At 36.0% G+C, this 15,321-nt stretch overlaps 1 protein-coding gene across 4 annotated transcripts in view; it reads left to right on the top strand.

Annotated features, from left to right (window-relative positions):
- The window catches only part of VAV3 (vav guanine nucleotide exchange factor 3), a 202,337-nt gene that overhangs the window by 80,485 nt on the left and 106,531 nt on the right, over window positions 1-15,321 (top strand). For all 4 annotated transcript variants that reach the window (XR_012629888.1, XR_012629887.1, XM_074876674.1 and 1 more), the window contains exons 12-15: window positions 2,235-2,321; window positions 2,775-2,860; window positions 3,241-3,373; window positions 3,704-3,813. Coding sequence is in view for 2 of the 4 variants with exons in the window: in XM_074876674.1 (XP_074732775.1) it covers window positions 2,235-2,321; window positions 2,775-2,860; window positions 3,241-3,373; window positions 3,704-3,813 (416 nt within the window). In the remaining 2 variants the exon portion in view is untranslated. The remainder of the gene's footprint in view (window positions 1-2,234; window positions 2,322-2,774; window positions 2,861-3,240; window positions 3,374-3,703; window positions 3,814-15,321) is intronic.

Raw genomic sequence — 15,321 nt, 5'->3', positions numbered from 1 at the left:
TTACTTCTACATCATTTTGCTGTCATGAGATGAAAATCAGGTGTTTCAGTAATGTCGGTCTCACATCCAAAACTTAGGAATATTTCTACCACTGTAAGTCAATTCTAATCAAGGTCAGTAGTTTCCCAGTGAGATGAAGACAGTTACCTTTCTTTACAAAACTTTTTTCTGTCCTCGTAATATGATCTCTGTGGCTTTACCTTTGAAAGTAGTAGTGTCTTTCTGGAGGTAAAGTATCTCTCGCTGTATATTCACCTGCAAGTGGTACAAATGCTTTATAGAATAGCTTTCCTGACTTACGTACATGGTAGTAGATGGTGTGTTCCTCTGCACAGCTTCAGAAATGAAGGACAGGTTCTGCTTCAGTTGATTCATGGCATGGATTGTGACATTCATGCACTGGACTTGTGAAATTTTTTTCTATCCTTTGTGGGGAAAGTGGGAAAGAAGCCAACATGGCATAGGTCATATCTCCTTCTGTTGTAACCTGTGTGGTCCACAGAAGATGCTGAAGTCAGACTAAGTTAGTTTTGGGTCACACAGCTGTGTCATATTGTGTGACTGTCTGTCTTGAATGCCTGGAATACAGACCAGCTCACAAAGGAGATTTTTGGTTCCCCTTTTTTGTCATCTGGTTTTGTGCAGTAAATGCAGAGAGAGCCACCATGATAATATCGCAAGGAGAGATGCCTGAAATGGGATGGCACAGTGTTGCTTCCATCTAGTGGCAAGCCATGCATCCTGGCTGCTGCAGATGGGCTAGGAAAATAACTGTTTTTTAACTCCCTCTGGCCCGGCTTTTTTCTTTCCCATTTGCTGGCTTAATTGTTTTTGGTGGCTGTTGGACTGAAAGTAAAAGACCAATTAAAAAATCTCTTGCCAGAGTGGCTGTGACAGTTACATGCTGGCTGGCAGGACATAACCTGCCAATTAAAAAATCCCTCAAACCACCCCTCACCCCCCCCCCACACCCCCCCCCAACCCACCAAAAAATCTAGGTATGAGCATCTCTCCTTAAGGTTGCAGCATTGTTTTCCTCATGATTTACTGTATCCTCTTACAATACTCCCTGCCAGTGTAGTAGAAGTAACTACAGCATTGGTATGTTGCTTCTAAAAACCCTGGCAAAGTGGTACTGCCCCCCAAGAAAGAAAATTCTAGGAAGGATTATGCTGTCAGATTTCTTTTAGTAGCAAGAAAAAAAGGTTATTTAATTTCTACACTAACTCTTTTAAGACTAATGTGAATGTGTCCTGCACAGATTCAGTTGGGAAGTTAGCATAATGATTGTGGCTACTTTTAGATTCTGATTAAAAAGGTCTTATGAAGAAGATTTATCTTTCTCCCACCCTCCAAATTTGTGACCATATTGAAGGGATACCATAAAAGCAAATTGTGAAGATCAGAATGCCTTTTCCAACTACTGCTTTCAGCGTCCCTGACCTTACCAATTACCACTCCTGCTCACTCCTCACCTCTAGCCATAAACAGAGAAGCCCCAGAAATTGTTACTATTACTCAAGCATGTTCAGATCATTTTAAAGGCTTTAGTGAAATGTGTACAGCACATGTTCTGGTAAAGGGGACAATAATGATCTCAACCTCCGACTTCAGGTAGTGTATCCCATTAAAAGCCCCTTTTAAAATCTGCTGTGTAATGGGTTCTTTCTGCTGTGCAACAGTAAGAGCAAGATCCCACTACTGGGGCAGTAGCTGCTTCTTTCCTAATAAGCACCCAGGTTTATGATACGTTTACACCTTATGTGCTGCTTTCAAGCTGCCTTACATACATTTTCTACTATATGCTCTATTCAGCTTCTGTTTTATTCTCAGATATTGGATGTTGTTGACTGTTTTTTTGACAGTGTGCTGCATAAATTACATTTCCATCTTTAATTTTGAAAATAAGACATTAATGAAATTCAGAAAAAATCAGCCCTTTTTTACAATTTATTATGTGTTTCCTTCTTTCTTGCTACTAAATTTGTATTTCAATAGATATGATGAAGAAAGTTGTAAATATTATTGAAGATATATAGAGGGTTTTTTCCTTCTTTAGTTAGACATACATATTGGTAATTCTTGAACCTTAAAGGTAACTTTTTTTAAAAAACAATACTAAATAGGCAGATAAGTCAAAGACAAAATTAGAAGTAAATTTGCCAAATAATGAATTAAAATCATCTGTTATGGAAAAGTTTTTTTTCCCCTCCCTTTTTCTGTTGATGCTCTAGGACTTGGCTCAATATGTAAATGAGGTAAAGAGAGATAATGAAACACTCCGTGAAATTAGACAGTTTCAACTATCAATAGAGAATCTGGTACGTGATATTTTTCATATATACAGTTCTTAAATCACTTTTGATCAAATATATTGATAGATGTATTTTTTCCTCATTTCATATGAAATTATAGTACCCTTGGTAATGTTTAAGTATGCTTTGATTGGTTTAGAATGACATGAATATTTAAGTACAGAAATCGCTGCTATTTTGGGGGTCTGTTTAGTTAAATTATATTTGCATAGTTAAAGGTTTGTATTTGTATGGTGACTCAGGTCTTTCTGTAATGGAAAAATTTTCCCATTTGAAGACAAAAATGGAATGGGCTGATTCTTTATTGTATTTAGTTTAGATGATAATGAGGAAAAGGTGTTGTTTTCAGGCCCAAAAAGTCCTTTTTTGGGGTAAAAGGAGTGAGTGGTCTAACATTTGAATGTGTTGTCATCTTGGCATTTTTGCTATATTGAATTGTATATATTACCTCTGTTGCAGAATCATTCCCTCTTACAGTATGGAAGACCTCAAGGTGATGGGGAAATAAGGATAACTACATTAGACAAACGTGCGAGGCAAGACAGGTGATGGCATAACTTCTGGTGTTTGCTATTAAAAAGCCTGTAAAGTAACTCTCTTTTTAGATTTGAGGTCAGCTCAATGATTCTTGAGAGTACTTTCATTTCACTGTGCATTCACAGAGCCTATCCCCTGTTTACCATATGAATTTACAAAGTGATTCATGGGAAGTTAGCTATTACGTTATCATCTAAGATCACCTAAGTCCCTTGCAAGTAGTAAGTCTCTAGCAAAAGTACTTTCAGTGGTTTTCTGTTTTGTTATTCAGTAGTTTAGTTGTTCAACTTCAAAATTCTAAGTGCCATGGGCAAAAGTGTGTAAAATAAGACTTTGGGTGTTGGGTTTCTGGAGTGTTTTTAATCATCTTTATATTGTATTTTCATAGGCATATCTTCTTGTTTGATCTAGCTGTAATTGTTTGCAAACGGAGAGGTGATAATTATGAAATGAAGGAAATAATAGATCTTCAGAAATATAAAATCACAAATAACCCCACTACTGATAAAGAAAATAAGAAGGTAAATATTTGTTGCTAATTCATATAAAATGTGTAATTTTAGCAGCAATTTGAAACATTTTGCAGGAGTTCAGAACATGTATACAATTTATTTACAAAGTTTTATGTTTTAAATGTCAGCTGAAATGAATATTAAGGAATTTCAACTTTGTTCATTTTGATGTAATTAAAACGTTTGAGCAAATCATTCCTAAGTGAACACAATAATATGGTCTTGCTGTTCCCAAAATCAGGTAACTAAGGAACATATAAATGTTTCTTTCTCTTTTTTTTTCCTTCTTTTCCTTTCTTCATAACTGATGACTTTTGTATTTTCAATCTTTTTATGCAGTGGTCTTATGGCTTCTACCTCATTCATATCCAAGGTCAAAATGGTTTAGAAGTTTATTGCAAAACTAAAGACTTGAAGAAAAAATGGCTTGAACAATTTCAGATGGCACTGTAAGTATATTTTAATTAAGGTAGAATCATGTTCATCACCAGTGTAAGGTTATCACTTAAATTATGCTGAACTGCTTTCATGTTTAGATTTTTTAAATTCAGCCTAGTTACCTATTTTATTTGACTTCCTGGGAAACAACTGACACCTTCATTAACAGAATATTTCCCTGAAACTCCTCTTGGAAAAGAAAGAGGGCACTCTAGGCTATGTATTCCTTCCTAACTTTGCTGCTAAGACTGTTTTAGTAATAATGTCTTAAGCAACCAGGGGGAAATACTAATTATTTTAGCAATAAATATATAATAGTGACATTTTTCCTCTCCCATTTTAATTTTGATTAATTGAAATATATTTTTTGAAAGGTGATGCTGATGATTTGAGAGGGGATCCTGGCATCTTTCCTAGTGGCTTTTAACTAATGTATTGTTTAGTATTTGGATCAAGTTGCTTGGCTTATTAAATTTAGTTTCAAAAGACTGATTTCCTTTATATGTTTTTGACTAATAGAGGAGGTTGCTTTAGACTTCTTGACAAGTTGTTCAGATGCACCACTGCAGATTACATTATTGCTATGCAGCATGAGCTTTATTTCCATTTCTGATCCTTGTCAGAAAGACAAACATGATTATTGACACCTCAGGTATTCTGATTAAATTTAAAACATATGAACAAGGGAATTGGATTACAGGGCGATGCTTGCTTTATGGTAAAAAAAAAAAAAAAAGAAGTGTGAGGGAGAGTGAGATACTCGCAGCAAAAATAGAGCGCATTAATAAAGATTGTTTTGAATGTGATGGTAAAGGGATGTGGATTTGGAAGAAAGGCTATTATTAGCTGATAAGAGTGAAACTTGCTCATAAACTATATTTATGTGTTTATATTTTTAAAACCTTAGTATGATGAGTGCTAATGATTTAAATGAAATCATAAGGGAGGAAAGCCTGGGCTTGATAGATATTATAAAGCCTGCTTATTAGGGTTCCCATCTTGCTGGTTTTTACTGAAGACAAATATGGCATGTGTTTTGGAAAAAAATTCAGGCTAGCATAGTGGGGAATGAGAAGAAGTCTTTTTTTTTTGTATGTGGGCAGAAAGCTGAGTACTTTCCCTCTTTATGTCCCTGTGCTCTCCCTGCTGCACTTCTTGTAATGTCATTATTGATATTTACTTAAATATATATAAAACATGTATGAAAATCATGAGGAACTCGGATTTATCAGCTGTAGCATTGCAACTATTGGTTGCTCTACAGTAGTCATGTCCAAGTGCACAAAGAAACCTACCAAACCAACCAGAAGTGAGCTAAGGAGGGCAGTAAGAGTGCTATGTTTTTTCCCAGGAATGTATCCTTGGTTCTTCCCAAACATTTTTATGGTTCTGTGCAGGATCCCGCCTCCCACTGCTGTGTGTGGTGAGTGAGTGCAAGCTGCGTGTCCTTTATGTAGTGTTTAGGCACCAGCCAGCGCTCAGGAGCTGTTCATGAGTGCGCCTTTGTGAGCAATGGTTTACTGCTGCCAGTTGCCCTGTGTGAGCAGAACAAATGGGACCTGAATGGTTGACAAGTTAATGTGCTATTCTTTCCTCTTGGGCAGATGGAGTTGGTCGTTGAAAATGAGTGGTGGTGTCAGCCTTGTCTTGTATGGATGTTTGTCCTTCTCGTAAACCCATACCTCTAGTTTAACTTCTTCCCGTTAAAGACTGTAACACAGAGGCACAGGAACTGGAGCTGCAGGGTTGCTGCAGGTCAGGGCTGAGGTGCAACAGGACATAGTGGCATTATTTGCTTTGGGCAATGATTTTGCTCCTTTTAAACCACTAGGATTGAAAACAATGGGAAGCTTTTATCCTTTCTGAAGTTTTTATACCTTTCCCCCAATTCTGTTACATGGATTTGACTTAACAGCATATTCCCCTCAGCAGCTCTCCCAAAATCCTGGTGTATGTAGTGATAGTTATAATCTAATGCATGCTGAGGCAAGAATTTGTATTTGGGAAGAAATTAAGCTAAGTGTTTTGAACAATTGGTTGGTCTGATTTGTTGTTTTCATGGGTCTCATTGCCTACTGTGTAGGTTATCTGTTCTAGTGTGATTCTACTCTGTAAAGTAGCCATGATTGAAATTATGCTCTTATTCATATTCATCATACTCAATTATAATTACTACTTCTATGGGCAAAATACTTCTCATTACTTAAAAATTTTACTGAGACTGCAAAAACAGCACAGTTGAAGGGGTGAATTACATTCTTTTTTGATTATCAGAAACGATGTTGTTTACTAAGTTGCAGACAGAAATTTCAATGCAGTTTTGTTACCTTTAGGATAGCATTCTGTATGAAGTCAGGTCTGTGCAAGTGTTAATCTAAGAACATGACAACAGAACAAATTAGGATCTCTCTTATTATTTTTAAACTAAGAATTAACCTTGTTGCCACTAGAACAGTTTTATTGGCATAACTATGTTAGCTAGGCTGTAATTTTTTATTTTTATTTTTTAGGAGCTTAGTTGTTTATACCAGTGTATGAACAACAGTGATAATAGTTATATTGCTGAAAAGGCACCTACTCTTGACATGCTGGTGTCATTGAGATGAGAATTTGTCTCCAGATAGGGAAGCTTATGTTATTGATGAAGTAGGAAATAGAAGAGAGCACTGCTTTGCTGGCTGGATTTGGTTTAGCTTTGGAGGGCAGGAATACATTAGGCACACTTGATGTGGAAAATCTTGAAAGGAAGGAAGGATGAAATCCCGGTGTTAATTCCAGAGTGTTACTTTTCAGACTAGTAAGTTTCTGTTAGAAAACTAGTTTGACAAAGCTGTGGAAATATTCTAACCTCTTAGCCAGCTCTGGTGTTACTGTGGAATATGGTGAGTTGTTTTGTTGTGAGGAAGGTTGGGAATGATGGGTTACTGATCATAAGAAACTGAGTAAATTGTTTTTATTCATATGGCAGTTCTGTTGCTACAGTATGTATTTGCTGCTTTCCTGAGACTATTGCTTTATTTAGAAAATATATAATACCAAAACACCTCAATTTTTATTCTTCCCAAGAATTTCATGTGGTTTATTCATGAAGCCTGTTCGTACAATACATCCTCAGCAGCAATGGTACTGTGGCATGGCTGCACTGAATTTGATGCTAATAACCTATCCACAGTGATCTCCACAGTTGAAGCTGGGTCACCTCCTCTCCCTCTCCCCGCCCCCCCCCCCCCCCCCCCCCCCCCCCCCAAGAAAAAAAAAAAAGTATTGTGTACAACCTTCAAAATTGTTGGTTCTTTGGGAGCACAGGATTTTCTAGATGACAATAAAATGAAGCAGGACACTGGGGCACACAGTTAACATTGCAGAGCAGCTCTTGAAGCTGGAACTTTGCTTAGACTAATAAATCTGATGACTTTGAGAGGTTTTCATAAAGCCAGCAGGCAGAGACCAGTGGAGGATGTTTTAACAGGAGCCATCATATGGCTGAGTTCTCTCTTGGTCTGCCTGTTCCCTCACTGATGTGAAGGGAGGTTTTGCATGCACAGGGGGAGCTAACTGCTTATTGCCTTGGAAGAGAAGTGATACTTGACAGTGATAGTGGTTAATTTGAACAGTTGCTATTTTGTTCTTGAAACTCTGTTCATAGTAATGGATGAGCCTATAACTGTATGGGTAAATAAGCACCTTTTAAAAGATAGTACTACAAAGACTTTACTGTATTAGACATGGAATGTTTAAATTTAATCTAGCATGCCAAATAGCATTGGTTTAAATGCAAAGTCATTCCATCTCCAAGATAATATTAATAGAAGTGTACAGCCAAATTACTGCACCAGATTACTCGGCCAAATTAGAGACATCATGTATTAAGTGAAAGTTTGTCAGCAATGTGATCAAGTGCATGGTTTATTTGCTGTAACTAAGCCATCAAAAACTGAAAAACTGATTGCGATTGTAAGACACAATTTTGTTACATTTTTTTAGTCACATATTCTGTCTAATCTCTTTTCTCCTGTAGTAAAAACAACCAGAAGAATCAGAACAAATATGTAATGTCTTATATTATACCTACAAATTACATAAAATATTTGATATTTTTATGTGATTCAGCTTATGCTAAAAGGTAGGAGCATCGGTTGGTATTTTCTTTCGTCCCCTTGAAAGCTCTCCTACAGATGCTTTTCTTATTTTAAACACGCTTATTTTTAAAAATACCCGACTAATATATGTGTCAATGAATTTATGCTAGCCATTCTTTATTAAAAGAAAAAACACCTTGAAAGTTGAAGTTGTATGCATGTATACGCCTCAGTTACGGTATTTTGGAACTACTTAGCTAATTATCAGGCTTAATTTCTTATGTGGCAACTGCTTTTCTCGTCATTGCTGTGATGAATTTAATTCTCTTTTATTTCATAAGAAGATGAGAGAATAAACAATGAAAGAAAATATGTTGATTATTACTACAGCTGTCTCATGTTGACACTAAACATTTGTTTCCATCCACTAAATATTTCTGTGTAGTTTGTTTCTTGATCACAGTATAGCATGGAGCAGGTCTGTGTTGTCTTCCTCGCAATGGCAGACACCTTTTCCATGAAAGGCCACATATTATATTTTTCCACTGATTTAATATAGGAATCCATTAGTGTAATACAGCATGCAATATCTTATATTGGTTTGTGCTGAATTTGTCATCATGATGTCCAGTTTACTAATTTAATTAAGTCTGTCTCTGGTTTCTCAGTTGGGCTTTGTAATCTACTCTAAAAATGGTGGTCAGGAAACCTGGCTTCAGTGTATATTCCTAGATAGGAACATATTACACAGAAATGCAATTTAAAATGTAATCACAGAAGAATTTAGGCTGGAAGGGGTGTGTGGAGATGGTCTGCTTCAGTCTCCTGCAGGGCTCAGGTTGCTCGGGGCCTCGTCAGCTTGAGTTTTTAGTGCTGCTGGATTTCAAGATGCACAGAACCAATATTGCACAGTCTCTGCAACAGTGTTGTAACATGCCTTTTAATTAGGCTTTACTCAACATCTCTTTCACAAACTGAGAAGTGCATGAAAACATCTTGCAGGCAGAGGAACAGGCCTTTTTTAAAATGTACTTAGTTAAAATTTCACCTTCAGAAGTACTATGATTGTAGTTTCTGCTTTGACATTGCTACTGCAATTGCGATATTAATGTCATGTCTAATTAGTAATGCCTGAAAAATCTGTGGGAAACACATGATCATTATAATGATTAGTGCATGCATTAATTGCATGGAGTTAATGAATCTGATTTTTTTTTTTTAATATCCAAATAAAAGAGATTTCAGACATGAAAGCTGTACAGCCCTAAAAAAAAAATAGTGGTTTTAGTTTTAATTACACTGTATTTAAGTTTTAGGTCACTACAGAGTTTGTGCAGCTGCTTGGGTACAGCCTAATATGTTTTTGAAAAATTACTGTTTCAGTTAGACATAAATTTGCACCCTGTAACTCAAGGGATGTAGAACACATCATCTGTTTGTAAGGAAATAATCCTGAGATTCATTGATTCGCAAACCTGATAGGTGTGTGTGCACAATATTTTAGATTAGGCAAGCTATGTAAATTGTAGATAGAGCTCATTGGTTTTCTAAATTGTAAAGAAAACTAGTACAGGAAACAAGGTGGGTGAAAAGTGTTCTCTTGCCTATTATCATTTCCAAATTCGGTTTGCACTCTGTGACTAATGACTTTGATCAGATTCAGCTCAAATAGATCTGTTCCCTCAGATAGTGCATTAATAATGCATATGCATTAAGACTTCTTCTGAGAGAATATTTGAGCTCTGACATATTGAACACTGACATATTAAATTAAAGCTTTCTTATCAGAGCACTTTAAAAGCCTTAGGTATCTGCTGCATTTTTCAAATAGGTCGCAAAGGTGTTTCACTTACACCAACCTCACATAGGTTACCAAAGCAATAAACAAACATGTCTGCCTGGGCTTCTCCATCCGTACAAATATTTCAGTACTGCAAAAATGAATGTCAAGTTCATGTCTGTGGAAGAAGAATGGTTGCCTATTCTTTGCTATGACTCCAGTTGTTTTTGATCAGATGTTTTTCAGGGTTATAAGCAACCATTCACAACATACAGTTATGCAATTTCTTTAGATTATTCCAGACACAGCAAGAACTGTGTGAAGATTCTGTATGTGATTAAGAGCACAGGGTAGGGACAGCATAGAATATGAAAGCAAAACAGAATTTGTGAAAACAGTGTGTAAATGCTTGTAGATGATAAATATACTTTGATATTATGTCTTCTGGTTCACAAAAATCAAAGATTTCCAAATCTTTGTGTTTTTACAACTTAACTTACAACATGTGAGGTATATTACTATGAATATTAATCAGTGTTTCTTAAAATTCAGTGAAATAAATTTGTAGTGACACTACCTCATAAAGATAAATACCACCATTTAAATACTGTTTTTTGCGCATGCTATTAGTTTTTTTCAGTCTTTAAACATGGAATGCTGCATTACATGTTTGTCCCAATACTTTGGCTATAAGAACAGATATCCTAGCTTCTCCCTGTAAACCAATGCTACTTCTTTTTCTCAACAGGTTTGGGTGTTTGTCTGGTAACTTACAAGTTTATGACTTTATACATCCTATATTTTTACATTTTTACATATGTCTACAACATAGACATTTGTCTTCAGTTAAGTGTAAATATATGATAAAATATTTAAAGCTTACCAAGACAAGCAACTTTGTAAATTTGTATTTGTAAGACTTAGAACTTTCACAAATAAGACTTAGCCAGAGAATATCAAAGTATATAAAGCATTGATGCTTTTGATTTACAAATACTGATGTGTGACAGAGCTTTGTTCCTATCAGATGGTGTTTAAAAATGTTATACAGGAATAGATTAGCTCAAAGCATTCCATCTCCCATGCTTTTCAGGGAAGTAGGCTTATAAGAAGGAAAGCCATTATCTTGTTTGAAACAATGCAGTACATTTCCAAAAAGTTAACAAGATAATTTCCTTGATCTCAAAAAAGCCACTCATCATATGATCAAATAAGCAAATTTCCTAGCAAAGTCTTAGAAGTTTTGTGTTCTTGATCAAAAGCACAATTTACTTGTGGTATAGTTAATTTAATTATATGACATGTCATCTTGATGGAGATTCTTTGATGTGACAAACCAGGATGTTTGAGTATTAGCATATGGAGGATTGATTGATTGATTAATTTAGTAAATAGCATCTTCAAAGATAATTCTGAAATGTAACAGCCTAGCTGGAACAGGGAAAATGAATTAAGTTGTAAGTAATCAGCACTGCTCCTGAGAAGAGAAGGTAGAAAAGAAGCTGAAAATCATCCTTTGTGAAATGACATTGCTCACCTCTTAGTGAGAATACTCCTTAAGAATGCCATTTTCTCTTTTTGCCTTTTTACAGTGAATAATAAAATGTTTGTAAAGATTGAAAAAGCATTATTTATTTGTGGCTTCGTTTCTGCATTGTTGTTAATTTATTACACAAATGCCTTCCAATTCTATGACCATGTTGTATGAAGGGATCAGTTGTAATGGTGATAGTTGCACAGAGCTGAAATGTTTCATGTGGAAAGAGGGGATAGTGCAAATGTAAGGCTGATGCTGCTGTTTGTGACGAACAGGATTCTAAGGGAAGTTTGTTGTATATTAGAGCAGGGAGTGAGGTTGAACATCTCTTGGGACCAACTTTGCATGAAATTCCTCATAGGAGGTTTGGCCGAAAGCTTTTTTTCTTGACAGTAAGATATATAGTTTTCTGCTTCTTAACTTCTGCTGTCTTGTGTTATTACTTAAAACATTTGAATGAGTGTCAAATGTTAGCTATATGTTATTGCCTAGTTAAATTTTCCAAATTTTTCTTAGATGCTTAGTACCAGTTGTCATGGCTAACTTCTAAGGTGCATAAAATTTTGAAAGGAAGTCACTTTGGCACAGAACAGGAGTTTTAACTTAGGGTGTCTTCATAAATAATTTCTGTTAGCAATTAATAACTTAGAAATACTTAAAGCAGATGCATTTTCTGCAGTGATGTCAAATACCAATACAATAAGTAAAGTGGAATGAAAATTTTCAGTGTCCTCAGATATTAACCTCTGCCATTTTCTTTATAGGCTATACTGCAAGAATACAGCATCAGATTTCATGTCACATACACTTGAAAATGTTCTTCAGCAGTTCGTGCTCAGGGTGTCCATAATTCTGAACAGTTCTGTACAGAGCATTTTAAATTATTATAAGCATAACATGGAGTGCAGAATAATAACAGCTCTCAAATGCAAAGGTCTAACTCGGGGTTGAGAGTTGAGGAGAGTTCAAGGTATTGAGTTTTATCTGAGCTCCCTGTAGTATTTCTTCTTTTAATTCTTAAACCAGTTGCAATTCACTGCAGGCTCCTTATCTGATACTTCATGCATCTGCTTATTTGTTATGCCCCTGGGCTCACAGGTGGGCATACATATATTAACTATTCTCTAAAGCCAAGTTTTAATCAAGGGAAATGGCTATTCAGTTTAAAATATAGTGCACTTTAAAAATTATGGGATATTTGGCAAACATCTACATACAATCTAACCCTATGTAACTTCGTGTGACCTTATTGCATTTCTTAAAGATACTGATATGGGAAAAAAATCTCAAAATCTGACCTAAATAGCATTTCTGTAAAAATGAGTCAAAAACCAAACCCAAGAAGTATCATTAGAATGTCCTAGCATGTTTTTGCCTTTTGGGGAAAAACTGTCCGCCCCAGAGACAGGCAGCTGTCTTGCTGTGCTGTTATGCAGAAGCTGTGATTCTGCTGGCCAGCCTGTTCCCAACCCAAGAGCATCCATATCTGGGCACTTGCTGCTGTTCCGGGTCACTCAGGAAAACATGCTTGTGGAGCTGCCGCTGGGGGAAGAGAAGGTTCCTTTTCTATCCAAGTTGACAGTCCCACTGAGTTATGATAATCTGGAGGAACATCTCTGGGTTTAAATGATACCTGTGAGGTTTATCATCAGCCCCCTGAGAAAAATGGCTCAACTCAGTGTTTACAATGCCTTTGCTTTCTCTGTATTTAACAGAACAAGTGATATACTCAATGATGTCTAGGTCAGCACCTGCTTTTGTTGATACCCTGTCGTGTTTTGCAGCTAATTACCTTTTGAAAAGAGCTTTCTTGATCCATTTGCAAAGAGTTACTTTTGCATTTCTCTTTGTGATGTATTTGTTCTTTATTTTCTTGCATGTGCTGCAGTTCCTGCAATTAAGCATGTAAGTGCTTTTTGTGATGAAAAAATGATGTGCATATATCAGAGGAATATCAAACGTTCCCCCCCCCCCCCCCCCCCCGTAATACTTTTTTACTTCCAGTTTAAGAAGAAACATGTTTAGTTTAAAAATACTTGAAGTCTGGGAAGGAGAAGTGGAATTGTTAATTAAGTACTCCAGAGGAGCAATTTTTCAGTATTAATTGAGATGTTTGTAAAGGGTATAAGCAACACCTTCTCAGTGGCCTAGACCCAGGGAGAGTGGGAATCTGTACTGGTCTTAATTGCTGAAGTCAAGCTAGTATTGAAAAGCTGCCAAGGAAGCAATTAAAAGAAATGGCCCTCAAAATACAGAAAGACAGAAGAACTGGTTGCTAGTGGAGGACAGCAGTGGACCTTTGCAGGCAGGTAGTCTAAACTACAGGTTCTAACTGGTAGCATTAAAGGTCATAGTAAATAGATTTAGAATAAAAGAAAGAAGAGAATTTGTCTTTGTGCTGTCTTCCGAAGTCTCCTTCCTTTAACTCCTTGCAGAATATGAAGCCACAAGATGGTAGACTTCAAGGGCTCTTTGCTGCTGGATACCTGCTTGTTGCTAGTGCTGTGCAATGAGGTTGACACCCATAACCAGGAGCCAAAGGCTGCAGATTCTAGTCACTTCTACTCTTTGAATTTTTATAATACCACCTCCTCTCTTGTGTGCTTTTTTTCATTAGAGGCAGTGTGATTTGCATTTCATTAATTTCCTATTTAAAACTTACACTTGCTATAAGAATTTAATTAATCTAATGAACATAATACTTTATTTTATCCCTTTATTATATTTTGGTTAGATTTGTTGGCAGCCAATAGGCTTTCAGTAATATGTCGATGCAAAACAAACTTGAGACAGTAGTTCTTAAAGTCTGTAAGGCTAATACTGAAACGTCTGAAGGGCAAAACATCTAAGGGAAGATGTACTCAGTATGTTAAAATTTGTGGAAGAAGGGTTTTTTTCATTGTTTATATCTTTAGAAATATGGTCTTTCTGGAAATAAAGACTGGGATTTTAATGTGCTACTTGTCCACATGAGAAAATAGGGGGAGGGGGTTATAGTAAACTATCTCTTAGCCTTTTATTTATTCTCTTGGGCCACATTATCTGTAGTAATTAAATATTTAGTAGAGAGATAAGATAGAGTTTTGGGGCTGAAACTTTAGTAGTTTTCCTGGTGCATTTTATTTTGTAAGCCTTAACTATGTAGAGTAAATTTAAACTGATAGTAAGAGAAACCATATTTATGCCTAGCCCACTGAAGAAATTACAATTAATTTGTTTAGTCCAACCTGTTGTGAAAGGTACTCTGTTTTTTCTTGTGGAAAACAAACATGAGTGTAAGAATGCTGATAAAAAATTAAATTGTTGCTATAAGGTAGCCAAATGTCTGCTGTATGCTATTGCTATTCAGACACATTCTGATCTTAATGTTTTCTTATCTGAATATGGTTTTGGTTAAGTAAGGAAATGACAGTAATAAATTCCATCTAAGCTTCTTGATACTGATGATGTACACTTGTCATTGCAGTATGCATCTCGGAAACACTTTAGACCGATGATGATCCAAGTTCAATTTTGTAAGATGATGTATAGAACTTACACTGTTTGATACGTCAAGATTGCCAAGGTTCATTGCTTTATTTTGACTTAAGTATTAGTGTTTTGATTGTGACATGTTTGTGTCTTTAGGGTTAAGAATTACTTACAAGTTTTTGAGCCGTTATCTCAACTGCTATAGGGAAGTGTTAGAAAATTGTAGCTTAAACTGTTTCATTTTATTCATATGCACAATTATTTTGGTATTTTGAGGTGGGATAGTAGAGAGAATTATTCCTTATTCAGTAGGCATAAGAATAGGTGCCTAGGTGTCTTGTCTGACAAGATAATTTTGGGGTATCTATAGCATTGCTCTGTGGTCAGCTGTGCCATTAATCTAGGTGAAGATTATTACTAGAATGAATTCTAACTGCAAAACTTGTGAGGGACTGTTGATAATGTGCCTCTTTCTGACACCATTTACGAAGGTGTTGCATTATGTGGGTGGCTGAAGACAGAGGTTGGTCTATGATCAATTTACTCTTACGAGAAGTAAGAGTCAATAGAAAGAAAAGGCACTGCAAATATGGAGAAGTATTTTTAAAAGGGAAATATTTCTTATGCACACGGTTAGCAAAAATGGGGTGCT

Source organism: Strix uralensis, chromosome 8 (genome assembly GCF_047716275.1).
Source record: "Strix uralensis isolate ZFMK-TIS-50842 chromosome 8, bStrUra1, whole genome shotgun sequence".
NCBI classification, from domain to species: Eukaryota; Metazoa; Chordata; class Aves; order Strigiformes; family Strigidae; genus Strix; species Strix uralensis.
The sequence above is the reverse complement of the archived record's forward strand: the minus strand, read 5'-3'. Positions and strand labels throughout refer to the sequence as shown.